The 20,551-nt window shown below is 51.4% G+C and overlaps 1 protein-coding gene across 6 annotated transcripts in view; it reads right to left on the bottom strand.

The window, feature by feature from the left end:
- kank2 (KN motif and ankyrin repeat domains 2) overlaps positions 1–20,551 on the bottom strand; it is a 57,553-nt gene that overhangs the window by 5,383 nt on the left and 31,619 nt on the right. For all 6 annotated transcript variants that reach the window (XM_066707880.1, XM_066707879.1, XM_066707878.1 and 3 more), the window contains exons 3-5: positions 2,476–2,574; positions 537–2,186; positions 87–332 (exon numbers count right to left, since the gene is read on the bottom strand). In XM_066707880.1, the coding sequence (XP_066563977.1) occupies positions 87–332; positions 537–2,186; positions 2,476–2,512 (1,933 nt within the window). In that variant the 5' untranslated portion in view covers positions 2,513–2,574. The remainder of the gene's footprint in view (positions 1–86; positions 333–536; positions 2,187–2,475; positions 2,575–20,551) is intronic.

A 20,551-nucleotide genomic window follows, 5' to 3' on the forward strand; every position in this document is an offset into this window, starting at 1 on the left:
GTGCGTGAGTCACTGTGTCACTAAGTGTATTTTGGGTGGCAGGATGTGGCAGTACCTCGTCCTGCGGTTTGTCCTCTGCGGTTTACCTGGCTGTGAGGTGCTCTCCTCCTCCGCCGCAGCGGCCGCCTCGGGGTGCATCTGTGCTGCAGCGTCTGCTTCCTTTAACCTCTGGCACAGGGGGGCCAGCTGACTGGACACCAGCTGCGTGGCGCTGACCGTCTCCAGGACCACAGCCGGGCTGCAGACCGGCACCGAGGAGGACACCTCGCTCTTCTGAAGGACCTCGCGGACCTCCTTGGAGCAGATCGCTATGGGCAACTCCGGGGAGGATTCTGCATGAAGAACGAGAGCATTAACGAGCACACTAACGAGCACATTAACGAGCGCATTAGACTATTACTATTAATGGGACAGGCATGGATTAGGCACCAAATCAGTGAACTGCTTGTTGGGAGTACATTAAAAAACTACTTCTTCCTGTCATCAGTGAAAACCCAAACTCAGACAGTCGTGTTCAGAAGAGTGACTGTCCCCACCTAGAACAGCCGCCCCCGCTGCCTCCACGCTCCCCGCCTCCCCCTCCGATCCGGCTGCCTTCCTCTGCCGGGCCTCGGGGTGGACGGGGAAGCTGGTCTCCAGGGGCTCCTCTCTCCTGTGCGCCACCGTCAGCGCCGTCTCCGGGCCGCCCAGCCGCCCGCAGGGCTCCTGCAGGGGGGTGCAGGAGAGGCTGGCGTGAGCCGGCATGGGCTGCTGCACGAACTCAGCCTGGACCTTCCTGGCGCCACCCGAGGCGTCCTGGTAGCTGCGCACCACGGTGGGCTGCTCCAGCGTGTACACCTGGATGCCCACGGTCCTCTGCTCCCGCCGCTGCGGCTGCTGGTTGAAAGACACCACCGTCTGCAGGCCCGAGGCGTCGCCGGGCCGCCCCGCCTGCAGCTCCTGCCAGCCCACGCTGGTCATCATGACGGCGTCTGCCATGGAGGGCTTGGCATCCTGCCCCTTCTCTGCTGTCTGCTTTCCCTGCAGCACCAGCTTCCGGTGGGCGCAGTGCAGCTCCTGCTGGGCCTTCCTCAGCTGGCTCTCCAACAGGCCCACCTTGCTCTTCCAGGCCTCGGCGCTTTGCGCCCCCAGGTCCTGCTCCTGCACCGCCACCCCGATGTGCCTCACCGGCTTCTCCGCGCTGCCCTCCACCCCCTCCGCCCCCGTGCCGATTGACCGCACCTCCTTGCGCCCACCCGTCTGCAGCCGGGCCCCGCCCACGATGACTGTGTCCTCGATCTCGCAGCCCGAGTCCTGGCGGCAGCTCTCCGCCGCGGTGGGGGACAGGGCTCCCCCACCGGCACCTCCTCCGGCCCCCGCCCTGGCCTCAGCCTCCTCTGGAATGTCGATGTACAGCTCGCCACGCGGCCGGCTCTTGCCGAAGCCCATGGTGTGGCCCAGAAACTTCTGGCTCTTGAGCTGCACACTGAGCTGGCGCTTCTCCTCCTGCAGCACCGAGATCTTGACCTGCAGCACGGGTATCATCTTCACCTGCTCCTCCAGCTCGCGGATCTTGCGCAGTGCCACCACCATCTGCTCGCGCACGTGCTGCAGGTGGGCCGGGGTGGGCGACACTGGCGTGGACAGCCCTGAGCTCATGGGCGTGAACTGACCTCCTCCTCCGCCGGCCTGGGCCCCGTTCTGGCCGCGGGAGTAGCCCTGACCGGCCAGAGAGCTGGTGGAGCCGGTGACGCTGCTGTGCATGCTGCCCAGCTGCGAGAACCGCCGGCCGTCCTTCTGGTCCTCCTCCAGCTTCTTGCGGGCGTCCAGCAGGGTGCGCTCCACGCGAGCGTTGAAGCCGAGGCCGCTGGGCCCCAGCGAGGTGCGGCCGCTCTCGGGCCGGTGGGAGCCATAGTAGCCGGGTGCGCAGTAGGAGAAGGACGAGTGACGGCTGTCCATGCTGGCGTTGGAGCACAGCGACTCGGTGGAGGTCCACCAGGAGCCGGTGTAGCCATAGCCGCGGGGCAGGGAGTTGTAGCGCGGCCGGCGGTGGATGGGCACCTTCTTGATGGTGTTGCCCTTCTCGATGTCGTTGACGTACTTCAGGAAGTCCAGGTCCAGGCGGTAGCCATATGGCGTCTCCACTGAGTAGGGCAGCTCCGGCTCCTTGCCGTGCAGCGCTGTGGGGGAGGTGGGGTTGCTCTTCCCTGGAATCGAGAGAGAACAGTGATCAATACCTCCGGACTTTCAAAATCTATGACTTCCTACTAAGGTACACGGATCAATTAAACAATTAGCTAGAATATAGACAAGGCGTTGTCTTGGCCTGCCCATGAACGGTATGAACAGGAAGTGACATCAGCACAAGGGAGGCTTCATTAAATCTGCTTCCCCCTCAAATGTCCAGATGCCGATGAGACTGGCGTGGACCTCGCCTACACCGAAAACACCTGCCCCCCAGCCGAGAGACAACACGGAGAGAAGAGGAGAGCTCACCCGGGAAGCTGGGGTCCATGTGCAGCACCTGAGCCATCGTGGTCACCAGGAGATCAGACACACATTCACCCGCCGAGAATCCAGATCAGGAGCCTTCACCTGCAAGACACGAGAGCAGAGGATGGAGTTGAAACGAGCGTCGGTATTAAACATCGCTTTCCCGTCGGTGCCCCCGATTGGCAAGGAACTGGCTCAGACACGGAGACTGGGAGCAGGACGTCTGAGCAGGTGCCGTTTCCTCCTGTGACCACCAGAGGGAAGTCAACACACAGATTTGGCTGCTGGTGTCTCTCGACAAAACCAGCGGCTCTTAGACAGCAGACAAAGGTACACTCCTCCACATACATGGCATTACTACACACATGATGGTCAGTATGGCATAGATTCTTTCCCTTACTTACCTGCGCTTCAATAATATTAGAAGTACCACAAAAACATAAACACATATATAAATGAAAGACCTGATGACCAGTGAACTTCTCTGCACTTCTCTGCTGGTTCTCTGTGCCACAGCCGGGTCGGCACGCGGGTTACCAGGCCGCTGGGACACAAGATAGATTAAGCAATGGGGTTCTGCTCGCACCGTGCGGATAAGACAATGAAGAAACATCTGTCTGGGTGCCACGGCACGTCTCTCTCTAGGTCGCAGACCATCGATTGCTGCTCTCGAATCCTGCCAAAGGAACGCCTCCTCAGAGTGTGCAACGTTTAGGCTGTGAACCCGAGGTGACGGTGTTAGTGTGTGCTCCATTTTGTGGCCGCAGCTGTGCCGAGACAACTCAAAGGCAATATGTTTCCAGCTTTCTTTAAGAATTTGTCTGCTGTTCGGATACGTTATCTCCCTGCATCACACGCCCACATTCCCCGGCCGAACTGAACACTTAGGCTATCTGATCGGTGTGTCTTCATAAATAGTTTCCTCCTCTTGCGGTTTTGATAGTGCTTTGATTTTACTTTGAAAAGCAGGGAATGATGCAGATGCTTAAAAAACAACAACAACAGGAATCCAGATTATTTTTTTGGGGGGAGGAGTTTCATCATCCTTGCTAAAGCCATTGCTAAAGACACACGTGAAAATGACACCCTATGCACAGACAGACACACACACACACACACACTCTCTCTCACGCCATCCCTCTGTCTCCCGCACACACACACGCAGCGCCGATCGCAGACCAGGTGAAAAAATGTCCCACAGACCGAGGGAAAGACGCTCTGCCTCCGACACAGAGACTCAGACCCGGCCAGCTGAGATGCAACACAATAACAACTCCGAGGATCTGTGGCCGAACGTGTTTGAGCCTGCTCCTCTTTGTGCTTGGTGTTGAGGCGCATACAAGGGGTCTCAGATTAAAGGGCAGCTCAATTTAAAATGGCCGAAACCCATCAATGCATAAAAATACATTTAAATTAAATAACTGGGGGGAAGAAAACTGCACTCTCTCCCACTCTCACACAGCCAAGAGCCAGAGACGGCCTTAATACTGTCTGAGCCCCTCTGATTCCTGACCCCCCACACCCACACTATCGAGCCCACGGTCTGTCTCGGCAGAGTCGCCTCTTCAAACATTTGCCTCCGACTTAATTTTGTCCTCCTTATCTGCACGCAATTACTTTTACGAGCCCCAGGCGTTTCTTTTCCCATTTGATTCCACAACTTTCAAAAGAAAGAAGCAAAAGCACACAACGAAATAGTAGCAAGACATGAAACGCCGCTGTACCCAAAACAAACTTGTCTTGTGTGTGAAGAAGTGAGAACAAAATAAAGGACTGTGTAAATCGTGACTGTGTGCATCTCACGAAATGGGGAAGAGACATCAGGACTGCCGCAACTCCCCGAAGAGCACGAAACAGGAAACGTGACGAGCAATTAGAGATCTCCCGGTCGCACCCAGCCTTCAATTTAAAACGGACTCGTGGATTCTGGAGTTTCACAAAGTGTTTTTTAGTTTTTGGTTCGTTTCTGTTTTTCCCGCTAATGGAAAGCACATATTTTAAGTTTCTTACAACCCCGTTTAAATGAGAACAGACTAGATCTGCCCCTTGTTGCAGTTTTTTGGGAGATGAGAAGGTGAGATAAGGACAGGAGGCGTGGGAATCTCTCCCTGTGGGCTGAGCGGACCCTGAAATAACAAAGTCCCAGGCCAGGTCGCCAAAACAGACATCTTTCAGCCTCTGTGTCAACAGCGGAACCTGCCTGTGTGTGCGTGTGCGTGTGCGTGTCTGTAACTCTACCCGTCATGTGTCTAAACTATAAAGTGTGTCTCTGTTTCTTTTTCTAAGCAGATGCAATTTAACAGCCCCCTACAAATCCCCGTCCCCTTCCCCCCTCGGTTCCTATCCTGGGCTGTGTTTTGGCGAGGGGAGTTAATCTAAACACACCGGGCGTCTGTGCGCTGGGCCGGCGCTCCCAAAGGGCACGGGGGCAACATGCCACCCGGCTAATATTTACGAGGGGCATTAATTCTCTGACAGCTCCCTGTAAACGAGCGCCCCGTCGCACACACCGCTGGGGCCGGGCGGGGGGCTGAAGACGCCAGGCTGCGGGGAGCTCATCTTCAGTCCTCGCTGCTCCGGCCCATCGAGAATGAGAAGCAGGGAATTATGGGTCAGCGGCCAGATACAACATGTACAACATCAAGCTCTCAAGAGGCCCTGAACTCTCTACACTACACTTATGACACAAGCTCACCCTGGCCAATTCATCCTGGGTTTTTCTGCCCTGTAACGCTGGGGTTTTCCTGGGCACAGTTCTGTCAGTGCGTTCCTCTGGGCTCAGCACAACTTCACTGCACTTAACGAGGGCAATTAGCGACCCAACTCCTCTGCTCCTACAGTGGGCCGAGCTGAAGTGAAAACGAGAGGTTAGAGACGACCTGGACACCGACAGACGCCTGCAACGGCCATGAAACCCAAACTTACACACACGCACACACACGGAAAGGAATTCGAGTCCCTTTCAAACAGGGCGATGTGGTACAACTCTCCGATCGAAGGTGTGTTTTTGTTATAACCCCCCCAAAGCCTGGGAGCAATTATTCACAGGAAGGACCACCCTCACACTTGTTGAATCGATGTTCTCCTCAGTGTGTTTATGCCCGACTTCAACAGTCAGACTCTTTCCAGGAGTCTCGGATCAAAGCGGTCGCTGGGGGGCCGGGCGGCTCGGCGCAGCGGCGTTCGTGGGCCGCGAGGAACGGCCTTATTAGGAGTGGCTGTACGGGGTGTGCGCGGGGGGGCGCCGGCGCGCAGGGAAAGAACGCTCTGCAGACGGGTGTGCGCTGGAGAGACGGGACAGACTGGAGAGGTGGAGGGGAGAGCTGGAGTACACTCAGTCTTGTAGTTTACATTACTGGGACTGTGATTCACTCCTGTTTCCCACGCTTTGCTGTGTCTCATCATTTCCTGTTCACCTCCACGCGGGAGGGAGGGCACTGAGCATTGCTGCGCTGTGTGTCACTGCACTGTGCCACACTTTGCCTCCGACATGCCAGAAAACGAGTCTGCGGTGGCGTTGTGTTGATTGGCCAACAATCAGGGGCAGCCAGGCAGTCCCGAGGAACAGAGAGAGAGAGGGAGAGGGAGAGGGAGAGGGAGAGAGAACCAAGAGGGTTTGTTGTTTTCTTTGCCCCTCCTCCCCCTCTCTCTCTAATGAGTCGTGTCCGAGGGCCTCAGCTGACACTCAGGAGGAGTCAGGTGACCCTGTGCCTCGGGACCCCCCCGCCCTGCCTCAGCGCTGGTCAGAGCCGGGCCTCGGAGGGAGTCTCCCCGTCAGTGTGGCACGGATCACAGTTTCCAAAGCGCCTCTGGGTTTCCCCTCTCACACAGCCCAGCCCTTATCAGACTCAGATCAGCTGTCCGGTTCAGGACTCTGGGAAAAGGACTCTCTGGTTAATTTGTACCATGAGAAAGAACCACTGCGGATGCCTTCCTAGGGCACTGCTGCCCCATGCCCGCTGTCCCCGTGTGGGACCCTGTGTCTGCTGTACCCATGCGGGACACTGTGCCCCTATCCCCGTGCGGGACCCTGTGCCCGCTGTCCCCGTGTGGGACACCTGTGAGGTTGAACTGAGCTCTGACCCCACGAGTTCAGGGTGAAGGAACGGATATGGTTAAAAACACACACATAAAACCTACCCCCCAGGAAAATGAAAGTGCTGGTGAATAGTAACCTCCATGTCCCCCGTCTGTTAATGCCCAGTGACAGCTCAGCCGACCCCGGGCTGCAGTCCAAACTGCATGTGGCCCAGCACCCAGCACAGATCACGGACAGCTATGTAGGCACCAGTGACAGCAAGTTAAAACACACACACATCTATCTTCCCAGTCCTGACTGGCACTGCGTGTCACACAAGCATCCTGAAGCACAATTCAGACTTCAGCGTGTCGCCCCACGGAGCTGTCCCGTCGGAACACATCAGTGCACAGCCAACGCTTATTATTCCAACACTTTAAAATGCATCCACGATGGGAAGGTACAGTGTGCGGGTGTGTGTGTGTGAGAGAGTGTGTGTATCCGTGCGTGTGTGTGTGCGTTTGTGTGTGCATATATATGTGTGTAAGTTCATTCGTGCAAACTGAGGACTTGAAGCGGCTCGATAATGAAATCAAATGCTGATGTTTTTATATGATGTGGAAACACTAAATCACAAGACAACAGCTTAATCTGTTCTCACCCGGGTCGGGGGGGGTGAGTTACAGATGGCCGAGCTTTGAATCAGCAGCCAGCTGACCAGAGCCCCCCCCTGCGAGACAAAACCAGCTGTGTGTTCGCAAACCAGCCAGCACCCCACCCCACCCCGGCCAGATCCTCCTCCTGCTCAGATAACCAGCAGAACTGACTCACATCCACAGCGATGTACGAAGCACAGGAGGTGGGGGGACAATAATAACAGACTTGGGGAGGCCTGTGGGAAACAGATAGAGTGCATTGTAAGGGGCAGTGGTTTTAGCGGACGGTTTTATCCCCAGTGTTTCCCGGGAGGCCGTCCGTTTGATCGAGGGTGGTTCCTGGACCTGTTACTGTTCCTGCCATAGAAAACCAGGGAGCCGCTAAGCAGATGCGATCTGGAGTCGGTGCATCAACACACAGCAGGACTTAGACTGGATGCTTCCTCAGCAGGACAGCACAAGGGGCTTTAGGTAACGCACAAGTGTGTCAGAGTTGGACACGGGCATCTCCTGTTGATGCGCCCTTTCTCCCGACGCACCGGGCACCTCACACCTCAGACTGGTGCAGCAGCTCGGTCAAGAGGATCTGCGTAAAGTCTCCCGCCGGCCACGGACCACATTTGTGCCGTTTGTACCTCACGGACGAGAGACGCGCTATTCTCGCTGTGAAGAACACAGCCGCCCCCGACCTCGACCGGGAACAAAAGTTCACCAGACCCCGTCCTGCGCAGGAATGTTGCCGCCTTTTATTTATTTTTATTTTCAGACAAAAAGCAGAGACGGCCGGGGGAGGTGGGGTGCGGTGAGAAGACCAGAGGAATCCGGGCGATTCAAATAATCAGGATGCTTTATGGGAAGGCTGAGTTCAAAAATGCGCAGCCGGAGACCAAGACTGAACAGAGAAACAACTAAAAAGGAAGATTCCAACATCAACAAAAGCAGGGGAAGCGCCGACAACACCCACGATCACAACATGACCGCTGGGGTTATCTCGTCTGCCCCGGTGAAGAGACATTAACTGTTTCCTGGTTCAGCGCACACACACGAACACGCAGAAACCCACACATTACACACGTATTGTGTTTCGTAGCGGCTCTGACCAGCTCTCCCTGTCTTACCGCACTGGGTTCTGTCAGGCTTCGGTCTGGAAACTAAATCACCGCATACATGGTATTGTCGTGTTCTGGGTCACCAGGGGAAGGCAGAGTAGCAGAGAAAGCAAAACACACAGGAAAGCATATGGAGTTTCCACACACAAACACTGTGTTAAGGGACAGCTTTCTCCTTTTCTCCTGATTCACACCTCCTCGTCTCAACCCCTGAGGAGACCGTCGTGTGAAGGGTTTGACGCACAACGCACTCTGATAATCAGTGATCAGTTGGCACCTCTTGCACTCACATCATTAGTCTGAGTTTGTTTGCGTTTTAACACTCTGACTGCGTCTTCCATAAAAGTACATGAAAGTTCTGCTCCATCTCTCTCTCTCTCCTTGCTGATATGAAACAGATATCTGTGGTTTCACTCTTGTTTTTTCAGAGAGACTCTTGGACAAATACAAGGAGGTTCACTTCCGAATCTGACGGCGATACGAAGCAAGCAGAGTGCACATAGTATCAGGACGGCCTTAAAAAGTGCTTACGAGGGCATCCGTTTTCCGATTTGGCCGCAGACACTCGGGAACGTTTGCTTGTGTGTGTCACGGCGAGTTGTGCACAAGCCCGGCTAAACTAGCATGTTCTGATCACTATACACGACTCCGAATTCATTTGCAACGCTGACAAGGCAGGGTTTTATTGTGTTGGCCCCTCAGACTGCTCTCTCATTGGCCAAGCTTGTGCATCACATGCCAGTCTCTGTACGGCTGTTCACCGCCTTGGAAAATCTTATTTATACTTTTGCCGAACAATTTGTGGTCAATAAAAACTGGATCCAGGGTTGTAAAAGCATTTGCACAGCACACAATACAACACACACCCTAGGCACCCTGGGGGGTTTCAATTCAGCTCAATTCCGTCGCCTCTTTGTAACATTTTCCTTCTGTGTGGATCTGGGGAGATTCGTACTGAGCTCTCAGATGTCTGCAGAAGATCGGGCGTTTTTCCAACGTGGTCTCCGGGATGCCGATGTCTTTTCCGGTTTCCTATCTGGTTTAAATAATCTCGGACTAGTTTAAATCTCTCACAAAGATGCAGATCGCAGGTTAATTATACAATCTAGAGGCATCGTTTCAGAGGATTGTCAATGGTAACGATAAAAATATCCAGATTGTCAACATCAGCATCAACTTCTCAGCCTCGGGGCGGACTTTCAGAGCCCAGTTTCTGCTGGAAGAGTCAGTTGGCATAAAGGATAATGTAAATAGAAGTAATGTCTGGGAGTGGAGCCAAAACGCGGGGTATACCATAAGAATATGGAGAAGGGGGGATGAAAAGGAAAAGGAGAAAAAAAACAAAAGGAAGAGACCAGAAGACGCGTGTTATATAAGCAGCTGTTTAAAACCTCCTCACTGGGAAGCACTGGGGCTGCTTGTTTTCTTTCTTTCACGATGTAAAGAAAGAGTTTCTTTAACTGGAAAAACAGACGGAAGGGGGCACGCCACGTGTCTGCCAAGATCATATGCCATGTTGGCACCGTCTCCCCGAGCAGAATGACCCCTATTCGTCTCGGCAAGCAGTGCTTAAATAGGGCACTAGGAAACACTGACTCAGTTAGCGGCGCAGTGTGTGCTCCTTGCGTGTGTGAGTCATAGAGGAGGCTCTCGAACCACACGGGCGGCCCGGCGCACGGAGCTCGCTGGCACGGCCGTCGATGATGTCCATGTCGCTGTCTTCGTCATTTTGTTCGGCTCTCGGTGTCCTCCTACCAAGCCCTCCGTGGGGAAAACCCAGTCGGAACTTGTCGAGGATAAAACAGACAAACAAACGAACCAGAAGCCATTCCCAGCCTCCCAGCTTTCCAAAACTGCAGCTCCAGACCATTTAGGAGTTTAAAGTCACCCCACTGCCAAGATATAATTCAGCAAACGTAAAACGTCACGTGTCACAGAGACGCTTATGAACCGCGAATCTATTAGCGTTACGCATAAAACACGAAGAAATTAAATACGGCAGCTTTTCCCTAAAGTAGCGCATTGACTTCATGGAGAAATAACGGCCACTTATGTGTTGATCCGGTTTGTTATTGTAAAGTTTACCCATCATGCACGGTGCAACCTGAGCAAATGAAGGCGCTATATATAACACCGATTGAGGTTGACATAAGCTGATCACCTGTACATGCACCCGTTCCTAAATTAAACGCAACAGAACCAAGATCTGGACGCATGGGTCTTTCCGGGCTGCGGAGACGAGCCGTCTGGAGCTTTGACGCTCAAAGATAAATATCCCCCCGGACGGGAGTGGGATCGCAGCCCGAAAGATGTCAGGGAGAGCGCCTGGAAAGAACAATATTTACACTGGGCGTCTGCAGCGCTGCCCGGCCGGCGGACGAGATCCCCGCTGTAATAAACTCTCCCTCTCTAAATGGGCTGCTGGCTGGACAGGTGGACATCACGCTGGAAAGCTGAAGACGTCTCGGCCCTTTTCCCCTCGGTACGGTGCGAGACGGTACCCGTTACGGCAGAGGACGGCTGATCTGAAACAGGTGCTGTCAAAAGAACAGTGTTCAGTGGTGGAGACTGCACACTGCTCTCTCTGTCTCTCTCTCTGTCTCTCTCACTCTCTCTGTGTGTCTCTCTCACAGTCTCTGTGTCTCTCACATCCTGTGTCTCGCTGTGTCTCTCTCTCTCCATCTCTATGTCTCACTCTCTCTGTCTCTGAGATTTGGTTCCTGCAGTAGTAAGCGACTGCGCTCCAGCAGTGAAATCAGTTTCCAACGCTTTGCAGTTTCCGCATCCAGTACAAATCACAGCAGAAGAAAGAAAACAGAAACCCACGGAAAAAAAACATAAAATCATAAAAAAAAGAGGAAGAAAATTAAACAACTCAGACATATGATCCAGTGACACATCGCGGCAGAGCTAAGCCTCCTCAGCTACGCACTGACCTGAAACCCACCCACTTAGTGCGGGCGTGTGATGGCACTGGGCACGAACATGGAGAGACGGCAGCGCTGCTCCAGAGTCCCTCGTGTACCCGACCGCTCTCGTTAAACTCTTACAGACGGCAAATCCCAGCTCCCCGGACGGACTGACCCGCGCCGCTCGGTGTTCAGTGGAGCGTAAATGCTTATATGGTTCTGTGCCTCGCGAATTAAGGAAGACAGCATAAGTCACTATCGGCTGGGAGAGAAATCAGTAACGGAAACAAACAGACATTAACAAAGAGGGGGACAGACTGACTCTCCTCACCAGATTTAATAGGGTCAAGAAATACAAATCACTTTTCTCCATCCAAACAATGTGGGAAGCAATAAAAAAGGCAAACGCAATGCTAGGGTATATTGTCAAAAGTGTAGATTTGAGCACAAGGGCAGTGATGTTCAGACTGTACAATGCACTAGTTAGAGCTCATCTGGATACTGTGGACAGTTCTGGGCTCCACACTTCAAGAAAGATATCGCTGCTCTAGAGGCAGTTCAGAGGAGAGCAACCAGACTTATTCCAGGTCTGAAGGGAATGTCCTACTGAGAGACTGAGGACCTGAACCTTTTCACCCTGGAACAGAGGAGACTACGTGGGGACTTGATCCAAGTCTTCAAAATCATGAAAGGCATCGACCACATCAAACCAGAGGAGCTTTTCCAGATCAGCAGGGACACACGCACCCGGGGACACAAATGGAAATTGTGCTTCAAGCCATTCAAGACAGAAAACAGGAGACACTTCTTCACACAGAGAGGCGTCACAATCTGAACAAACTCCCCAGCGATGTGGCTGAAGAGACAATTTGGGAACATTCAAAAACAGACTGGATAGGATCCTTGATCACTTAGTTATTAATGGACACCAAACGAGCACGTTGGGGCGAATGGGCTCCTCTCGATTGGACACTTTATGTTCTTATGTTCTTAAGACGTCCCATTTTCTGGCCTGTGTTGCAGGAGGCCCCATGGAGAGGCGTCTAGTGAAAGGGCCTGTCAGCAGCGCCGGTGCGAGCTGTAATCAGCACAGCCCTGTACCTGGACCCCCTCACAAGGCCGTTCCCACACAGCGCGCCGCATTCTTGGCTGCACGCCCGTCACAGATGCCAGCCGCTTTAATTAGCAGGCCTGTCCCTGACGATCCCAGGTTTGTGGTTGATATTATCCAGGGGGACGTCTGTGGAGGTATGACTTAATCCACAGATAGTCAGATTTTAATGTACTTTTATCCCACAGTATACTTAACAAATAATGCCTGTTAGATTGTTAGGGCCAACTGTGTGTGTGTGTGTGTGTGTGTGTGTGTGTGTGTGTGTGTGTGTGTGTGTGTGTATGTGTGTATGTGTGTGTGTGTGTGTGTGTGTGTTTTAGTATATGAAGATGATCCACACCCCACCAGGAGTCATGGAAATCTCACTGATGTCATCGCTCCACACCCAGTTCTGTGTTGTTCTGTTTTGTGTGTTTGTTCAGAGTAATTTTCTTTTGCAAAGGACCTGGAAAATTTCTAGAAAAATAACCAACATAGGATCTCGCTTGGATGTGCTGCGTTTCATATTTTTTTATGGAGAAGAGGCGCGAGAGACAGCTAGGGAGGAAGAGGCACGCCCTGTTCATCGGACCAGGGTACGCGAATGAAGATGAGAAACTGCTCTGTTGGGCGTGGCTGATCCCGTGGGCCAGCCATGAGGGAAAGATCGAAAAGACTACAGGGGTGCCGGAGACCAACAGAGGACAAACCAGGACAGGACAGTCCAGTATGAATCGTTGGGTTTAAAAAACTATATAAAAAGCGTTTTTCAGCCGAACAGATGATTTCTGCAGTGCCTGTTTGCTTCATCTGTACGGTTTACTACTGCCAGGTGGCACTAAACAGATGTGAAAGCAAAAAATCTGGATTCAGACAGACCAAACATGAAAACAACAACAACAGCTAGAGGTTCCCACAACAAGCAAGTGCCCTTCAGTGGGTGCCTGTGCAGGAGTCACAGAGGCCAGGGCAGCCATATTGGTAGGGTGCTCCCATGGCATCCAATGGAGCTTTGTAATTATTATTATTATTATTATTATTATTATTATTATTATTATTTCTTGGCAGACGCCCTTATCCAGGGCGACTTACAACATAAGATGTGATGATGTGAAGCAATCAGAAAACCTGAAGACAGACAGCATCCTGCAGGGGTACTGTATCCCTGAAGCTGAAGAGCTGGCCTTGTAAAGCAACAGGGCAGTCTGTGGGTTAACAGCCCATCTTGATATGCAACGCCAAAGAGGCTGCATATCAAATCGCGTAATGATGTCTGTGAGTCATACGTCCACACTGATAACGACATTAGCTGCTAGGATGAGAGGAATGTATTGTGCTTGTGATGGCTGCCCCCTCATTTTTGCGCCCATGTGATCTTTAAAGCGCACCACTCAAAGCTGCTCTCGACTCGGGAGCACAGAGCGCGTTGTCGAAAGCCTCTCTGAGTTGCCGTGTGCTTAGGTAGTACTAGAAGGGGGCAACATGAACAGTGGATGGAGATAACACCGGTGGACTGGGATTTTCCTCTCCTCTCAGCTCCACAAAAGTCAGCTGGGTCCATTTATTGTCCTTTCTTCTGTGCATCACTTCCCCAAGCCCCTGTTAGTTTCTGGGAAGCCGGAGTGCCGTGACGCCTGATCTAATAAGCCCCATCTTCCGCCAACGGACGAGAGAAAGCCCCCATTGTTTCAGAAAGACGTCAAGCGGTGAACTCTGACCCCCACGGGCCCCCGCCTTCTCCTCCCACCTTCCACAAGACAAAGGCGCAGACGAGTAGGGCTGAGCGCGACACCCAGGGAGAGAGGTTTGTTTGGGTTGTCCCGCTGTTTTGATGAGAGGGTCTGATATGGTGGGAGGAAGGGACGGACCGGTCCCCGCAGTCATTTCCTCTACAGCGGCAGGACTCCCCAGGGCCCCCCAACGCCCCATACGGGAGCCAATCAAAAACATAACGAGATATGGTTAATTATTTGGTATTTAGGTTTGGTATATTAGGCCATTAGGTGTGATGTCTCTCTGCTGTGAAAAGATCTCATGAAGGTGGAATGAAATGCGAGAAGACAAGTTCTAACCCAGACAATCCCAGGAGAATCAATAGCAGCAACAGATTCCTCTGCCTGTTAATTAGTAATTAGCAGGACTGTGGACAGCCAGCTGGAAGAAAACCCTGCTTTTTTATGCTTTACATTGATTTCTTACGCAGCAAACTCAGGGCAGAAGAAGGATGCCCTGCAAGATGCACAAACTCGAGTCCGTGTCAACACGGGTCGCCGGGTTTCATTTCCGCGGCACGATCAGCACTGCCTCGACAACATGGGCGTGGAGCGGTCCTGACCGGCTACTGGGGTTTCCCTTCAGATTGTCTGAGCAGAGGAAGTGACCTCGCTGTTCCTTCCTGTCCCCTCTGACCCCTCCACAGGAAGTGGCCGGCCGCCTCGTGAAGTGGATTCATACGGAGCAAGGGGAAAGCCCTCCGCACACAGACACCCTGCCTCCACTGAGCTCCTCCCACCACCCAGCAGCACACATGGTATCCACTACACTTACACAATCTCTTTTGCTAACTCTGTTGTGTCATAATCGGGAGACAGAGTTCATATGCTTAGAATCCAAAATGTGGTCAAGATTGTAGGATTTGAGTCGGACACAATATTAGGGACATTACAGCCTGCATAGGATATTGTATCATAACAACATAAAGGGAACAAAACAATGTATTTTAAAAAGAGGTTTATAGTGAACTACGTAGCCTATTAAGATTACTGTCAAAAGTGTGAATTGAGAACAAGGGCAGTGATGTTCAGACTGTACAATGCACTAGTTAGAGCTCATCTGGATACTGTGTGCAGTTCTGGGCTCCACACTTCAAGAAAGATATCAGAGGAGAGCAACCAGACTTATTCCAGCTCTGAAGGGAAAGTCCTACTGAGAGACTGAGGAACTGAACCTTTTCACCCTGGAACAGAGGAGACTACGTGGAGATTTGACTCAAGTCTTCAAAATCATGAAAGGTATTGACCACATCAAACCAGAGGAGCTTTTCCAGATCAGCAGGGACACACGGACCCGGGACACAAATGGAAATTGGGCTTCAAGCCATTCAAGACAGAAAACAGGAGACACTTCTTCACACAGAGAGGCGTCACAATCTGAACAAACTTCCCAGCGATGTGGCTGAAGAGGCAATTTGGGAACATTCAAAAACAGACTGGATAGGATCCTTGATCACTTACTTATTAATGGACACCAAACGAGCACGATGGGGCGAATGGCCTCCTCTCGATTGGACACTTCCTTCTGTTTCTTATGTACTGATAAGGAGGCTACTTTTGGGAAGGGTTAAGGAATAAGGTTTGGTTACTGAAGGCTTCCTGGTTTAAGCCCCCGACAATCATGAGAGAGAGAGGTCACCTCCTCGTGCCAGAAGTACAAGCGGCCGTATGTGACTCTTCAGCAGCAGTAACGGATGCACAGCTCACTCACCGCCCACTCCGTCAATCACGCTGGGCCGCAGTGCCTGCTGTGTGAGTAATTAGTGTGAGTGAGTGACAGAGTCTGAGGAACCACCATTCCTCTGGTTCCAGATGTGACTCGGTTGTAGCACAGCTAAAAGAGCCAGACTCCTGTAGCAGAGCACGCTGGTCCACTGTGACATCTATAGCCCAGGAATGGAAAGTTCTTCACACAGAGCAGTTTAAAATTCAGCCGCCACAAAAAATGTTAACCATCCTGAGTGGACTGAAAGACTGTAATTACAGAGTATGTAGCAGCAGCTGCGCTAATTTAGTACAACTTTTCTCTTTTAACAGCAGCCTTGGATCATGAGCTGCAAGCCCGAAGGCGCTCGGGTCGGTGTCGACTCATGCAGGGAAGCAGGGAAAAAACATAATGGAAAAAACGACGACAAAAACAGAACAGAGACCAGAGTTTGGCTTTTGCAATGAAAATTGTGTTGAATCCACTTCAAGGCAGGCACCGATGAAGCCGCCTCAGGGTCTCGCAATCCCATTTCGAAGGCTGTTTCCAATCGTAGCCCGCAGGGTGCCGTCGGTTGGCAAAGAACGGAAAAGCGCGAAAAAGCGACCAGATCAAACTGCCGCCAAAACTGTGCCGTTGGGAGACGGATCCCGAGGACCCGCAAGAAACCGCTCCATCCGATTCTGGGCTGGGTAACCCTTTCGCAAACGGCGGCCCAAATAGCCTCCTTTTCGAAAGTCGCTTGCCATCAAACCCAAGCAGCGTGACATAATCTGATCCGGTATCTGGGAAAACACGCCAGAAGACGGGAAATGTTGATTATACCAGCACAGATTCTCCTTTGGGTTTCCCCCTGTGGCTAACTCATACGTGTTGTCATATGTGTTTAATAGATTTACAATACAACCTCAACATATATCACAAATGTGTTTTTTCCTCAACTCAAACACAGCTATTTTCACGCTCCGCAGATAGAAGTGTGAAATGGGAAAAGATGCGACTCCGTGTTTATATTATGAAAGAAAGTGGACCAACATGAACAAAGTGTTCTGCTGTGAGAGAGTGATGACTCTTTAAACAAGAGAGTCACTTTCTTTATTAGTTATTATTATTATCTATCCCCCGCCCAGGCTGGACTGCCCTTTTCAGTGCATGAAGGAAAATGCAATGGATCTGGAAAAAATTAAGAGACCACTTAACATTGATTTCTGAACATGGAGTGGTCTCTTATTTTTTCCCAGAGCTGTATGTATATGATTCTGTTCTGGGACGGTGGGACACCACATTCTGTACCATGACAGTTTGGGTGTCCGCCCGCCCCGCCAGGGAATTCTGGGATAGCCCGAGCCTCCCGTTTGGAGCCATTCAAACTCTCGTTCGAAATAACAGGGTGTGTTGATGTGTGTGTTTGCGGTTTCCCTCAGACAGACTACATTGTGTCTTTTTTGGGTTGTGAAAACAATTCCCAGCCTCCCAGCCCCCCGGTTGTTTTCCACACAAACTTGAATCGTTCTTTTCTTGTGCTTTATATTTTTGTACATTCCGATGTTTCCAGAGGCCGAACGAGACAGCTGACGTTCCTCCCTGTCCACCCCTGACCCGGGGCCGCCCTTGAGAAACGCGTGCACATGACATTTCACAGCAGAGAGGTCTAGTTTGTAGCCAATTCACTGTAAATCTGGCGCAGTGAGAGCAAGCGTTCATGGCGCCGGTGCGAGAAGATTGCAAACCACCACACATTTACCCCGGTGCACTTGCCTCGAGCTCTTCCGCCCCACGCTGCTGAAACCTTCATTAAGGTCGAACAGGAAATGCCAGCGCTGAGGATGGGGTGCTGCGGCGGCCTCCTCATTTCCTGTGCCCCTGGCTGGCTGGGCCCTGGAGTCCCAGACCGGAGGAGGGCACCTCGTAAACGCAGCTCTCCCGGCTCTCTCCGTGAACGCTGCTCTTTGAATCTGATAAGGAGGGCACGCCCCCCCTGCTAAATCTACGCTTTGATCATTTGAGAGCTGAGCCCCTCTGTCTTAAAACTGTCAGTGCCACCGAAAGAGCTCTCAGTCACGATCATCTCTACACTCATTCACAGGTAAGTGTGTCCGCTGTGATGCAGTGAAACAACTATGTCTTTACAAAGCCAGAAACTGTTTTTTCCAATAAGATATCCATCGCATCCATAGCTTCAACCCCAACCAGAGGCCACAACAAATCATGAACCTCCGCCCCATCTGGGAGCGCCCGTGTTTATGTTAACTCATGAGTCAAACGCTCACAGATGTGTCCCTGCCCCTAACCCGAGCCACAGCCAACATCTGAGCCACAATTTACACCCTTCATTGAATCCTAGTGCCAAGTCTTTGCTACACATGTGAAGGTGTTGCCTGGAAAGATCCCACACGTATCTGTAAGACACACGTTCAGCTTTCCATGCCCAATTAAGCTCGTCCTTATTGGAAGGCTATGTGTTTCAGGAGGAATTGAACCCTATACCTTAGAGTCTGAACTGCAAAACACTCCGAATATGATCCGAGAAGACCCCTGCAAGTGATATGTATATCTCAAACGCTGAGCTCTGAAACTACCGAGCATCCCTCTCCCTCTCGCCCTCTCACCTCTCTATCTCTTTCTCCCGTTCAGCTTCCTAGTTCACTTGTTCTTCTCTCCCTCTCTCTCCCACAGCTGTACACTGAACACATGTCTCCGGGATTCTTTTGACGTTCAGTAATACAGAGAATCTCTGGGCAGGGCCCTCGAGCTCTCGGTCCTGTGCGATGCTGGCAGCATCTCTGTCTGGCATGAGAACGACTTCCCTGCGTCTCATGACAGTCGGAATCGGACTAAAAAAAGCCCGATTTCACCGGACCAGCTGTCTGCTTACGTAGTTCATAGCTGGTTAATTATACACAATTTTTATATTACTCAGTCAATTATGGAATGAATCATTTGTTTATTTATTGGCGAGGCATGTGGCTAATCACACATGTTTGAGATTAATAGCTGTGTGTGTAGCCAGAGATGACTGTTTTCTTGATTTAAATGTCATTATAAAAGACACACGCACACACACACGTACACACATGCACACACACGCACGCACACGCATACATGGGTTTACAAATGGTGTGTGTACGTCTCCACATTTAGCAATTGCCCCAGCAGAGACAGAGTGCAATTCATGTTCAGAGGAAGAAATCACATCAACGTCTCCGAATGCGCCTGACAGCCAGCTTCCTGACATTCCCGCGAGATGCTCCAAGAACGGGTGGAATATAAATACGTGTCAGTCAACGCGGCGCTCTGACACAGAGCAGACGCGGCCGGGGCGGCTTCCCGAGCGCACCGCACACCTGGCCCTGCGTGTGAGAGCGTCACGGAACAGAGGCAGCGTCGGGGGCAGGGTCAGATCAAATCTGACTTCTAGCGAGGTTAGGTTTTGGGTTTCCGTGTGATTTCCTGACACTTTTGGCCGTATTTCGCATTAGGACTAAGCCGAGGGTTTGGGTTAGGATTAAGTTTTGGCCGGAGCTACGGTTTACAGAGGCATCAGACTCCATCGCAGGGACAAGATAACAGACTAACTCTTAAACAAGGGGCCAGTGATCAGTACTCTAACAGCAAGGGCAATGTATAGGAGTGTAAACGAGTACAACCCAAGTACTTAAAACAGATTCATACTATATTTCCATAAACTACATTACAACACATTCTAAAATATATATTTATATATATATAAAATAGACGAAAACAAAGTACATCCTGTGAAATCATCCCCTTTTCACAGAGTGAGCGGCCCGCCTGTGACCCAATCCCTCTCCCCCTCTCTCCATCTCTCTCCCTCTATCCCTCTCTCTCTCCTCCACAGTAGATGGTGCACTCAACACTGGAATGCCTTGACCCAGACATTACTGCCCCCCCGCCCCCAGTCTCCCAGCTTCTCCACATTCCAGACTGGGAGAGCGGAGGGGTTTTTATTTCCGTCTGGGTCGCAGCCCCCTAAACTCTCGCTGCCTCCCCTCCCCGGCGCAGAGACACGGATGAAGGACTAAGAAAATAAATAAATGCATATCAACCAAAAATAACCTAAAAACTAAAATTAAATCACATACAAAACAACAAACGCTTAAAGCAACATTTGACAGATTAAACACTGAAGATACAGGCAGAGAGATATTGATTAAGATGGGAGTGAGAATGCGTGTGTCAATCTGTGTGCCTGAGTGCGTGTGAGTGAGTGTGTAAATGTGTGTGTGTGAGAGTGTGTGTGTTATTGTGTTATTATGTGTGTGTGTGTGAGTGAGTGTGTAAATGTGTGTTTGTGAGAGTGAGGGTGTGTGTGTGTGTGTGTGTCGGTGTGTAAATGTGTGTGTGTGAGAGTGAGAGTGAGAGTGAGTGTGTAAATGTGTGTGAGAGTGAGAGTGTGTGTGTGTGTGTGTCGGTGTGTAAATGTGTGTGTGTGAGAGTGTGTGTGTGTGTGTGTTATTGTGTTATTATGTGTGTGTGTGTGAGTGAGTGTGTAAATGTGTGTTTGTGAGAGTGAGGGTGTGTGTGTGTGTGTGTCGGTGTGTAAATGTGTGTGTGTGAGAGTGAGAGTGAGAGTGTAAATGTGTGTGCGTGTGTGTGTGAGAGTGAGAGTGTGTGTGTGTGTGTCGGTGTGTAAATGTGTGTGTGTGAGAGTGTGTGTGTGTGTGTTATTGTGTTATTATGTGTGTGTGTGTGAGTGAGTGTGTAAATGTGTGTGTGTGTTATTGTGTTATTATGTGTGTGTGTGTGTGTGTGTGTGAGTGAGTGTGTAAATGTGTGTGTGTGAGAGTGTGTGTGTT

The sequence above is a fragment of the Amia ocellicauda genome, chromosome 7 (genome assembly GCF_036373705.1).
Source record: "Amia ocellicauda isolate fAmiCal2 chromosome 7, fAmiCal2.hap1, whole genome shotgun sequence".
NCBI lineage: Eukaryota > Metazoa > Chordata > Actinopteri > Amiiformes > Amiidae > Amia > Amia ocellicauda.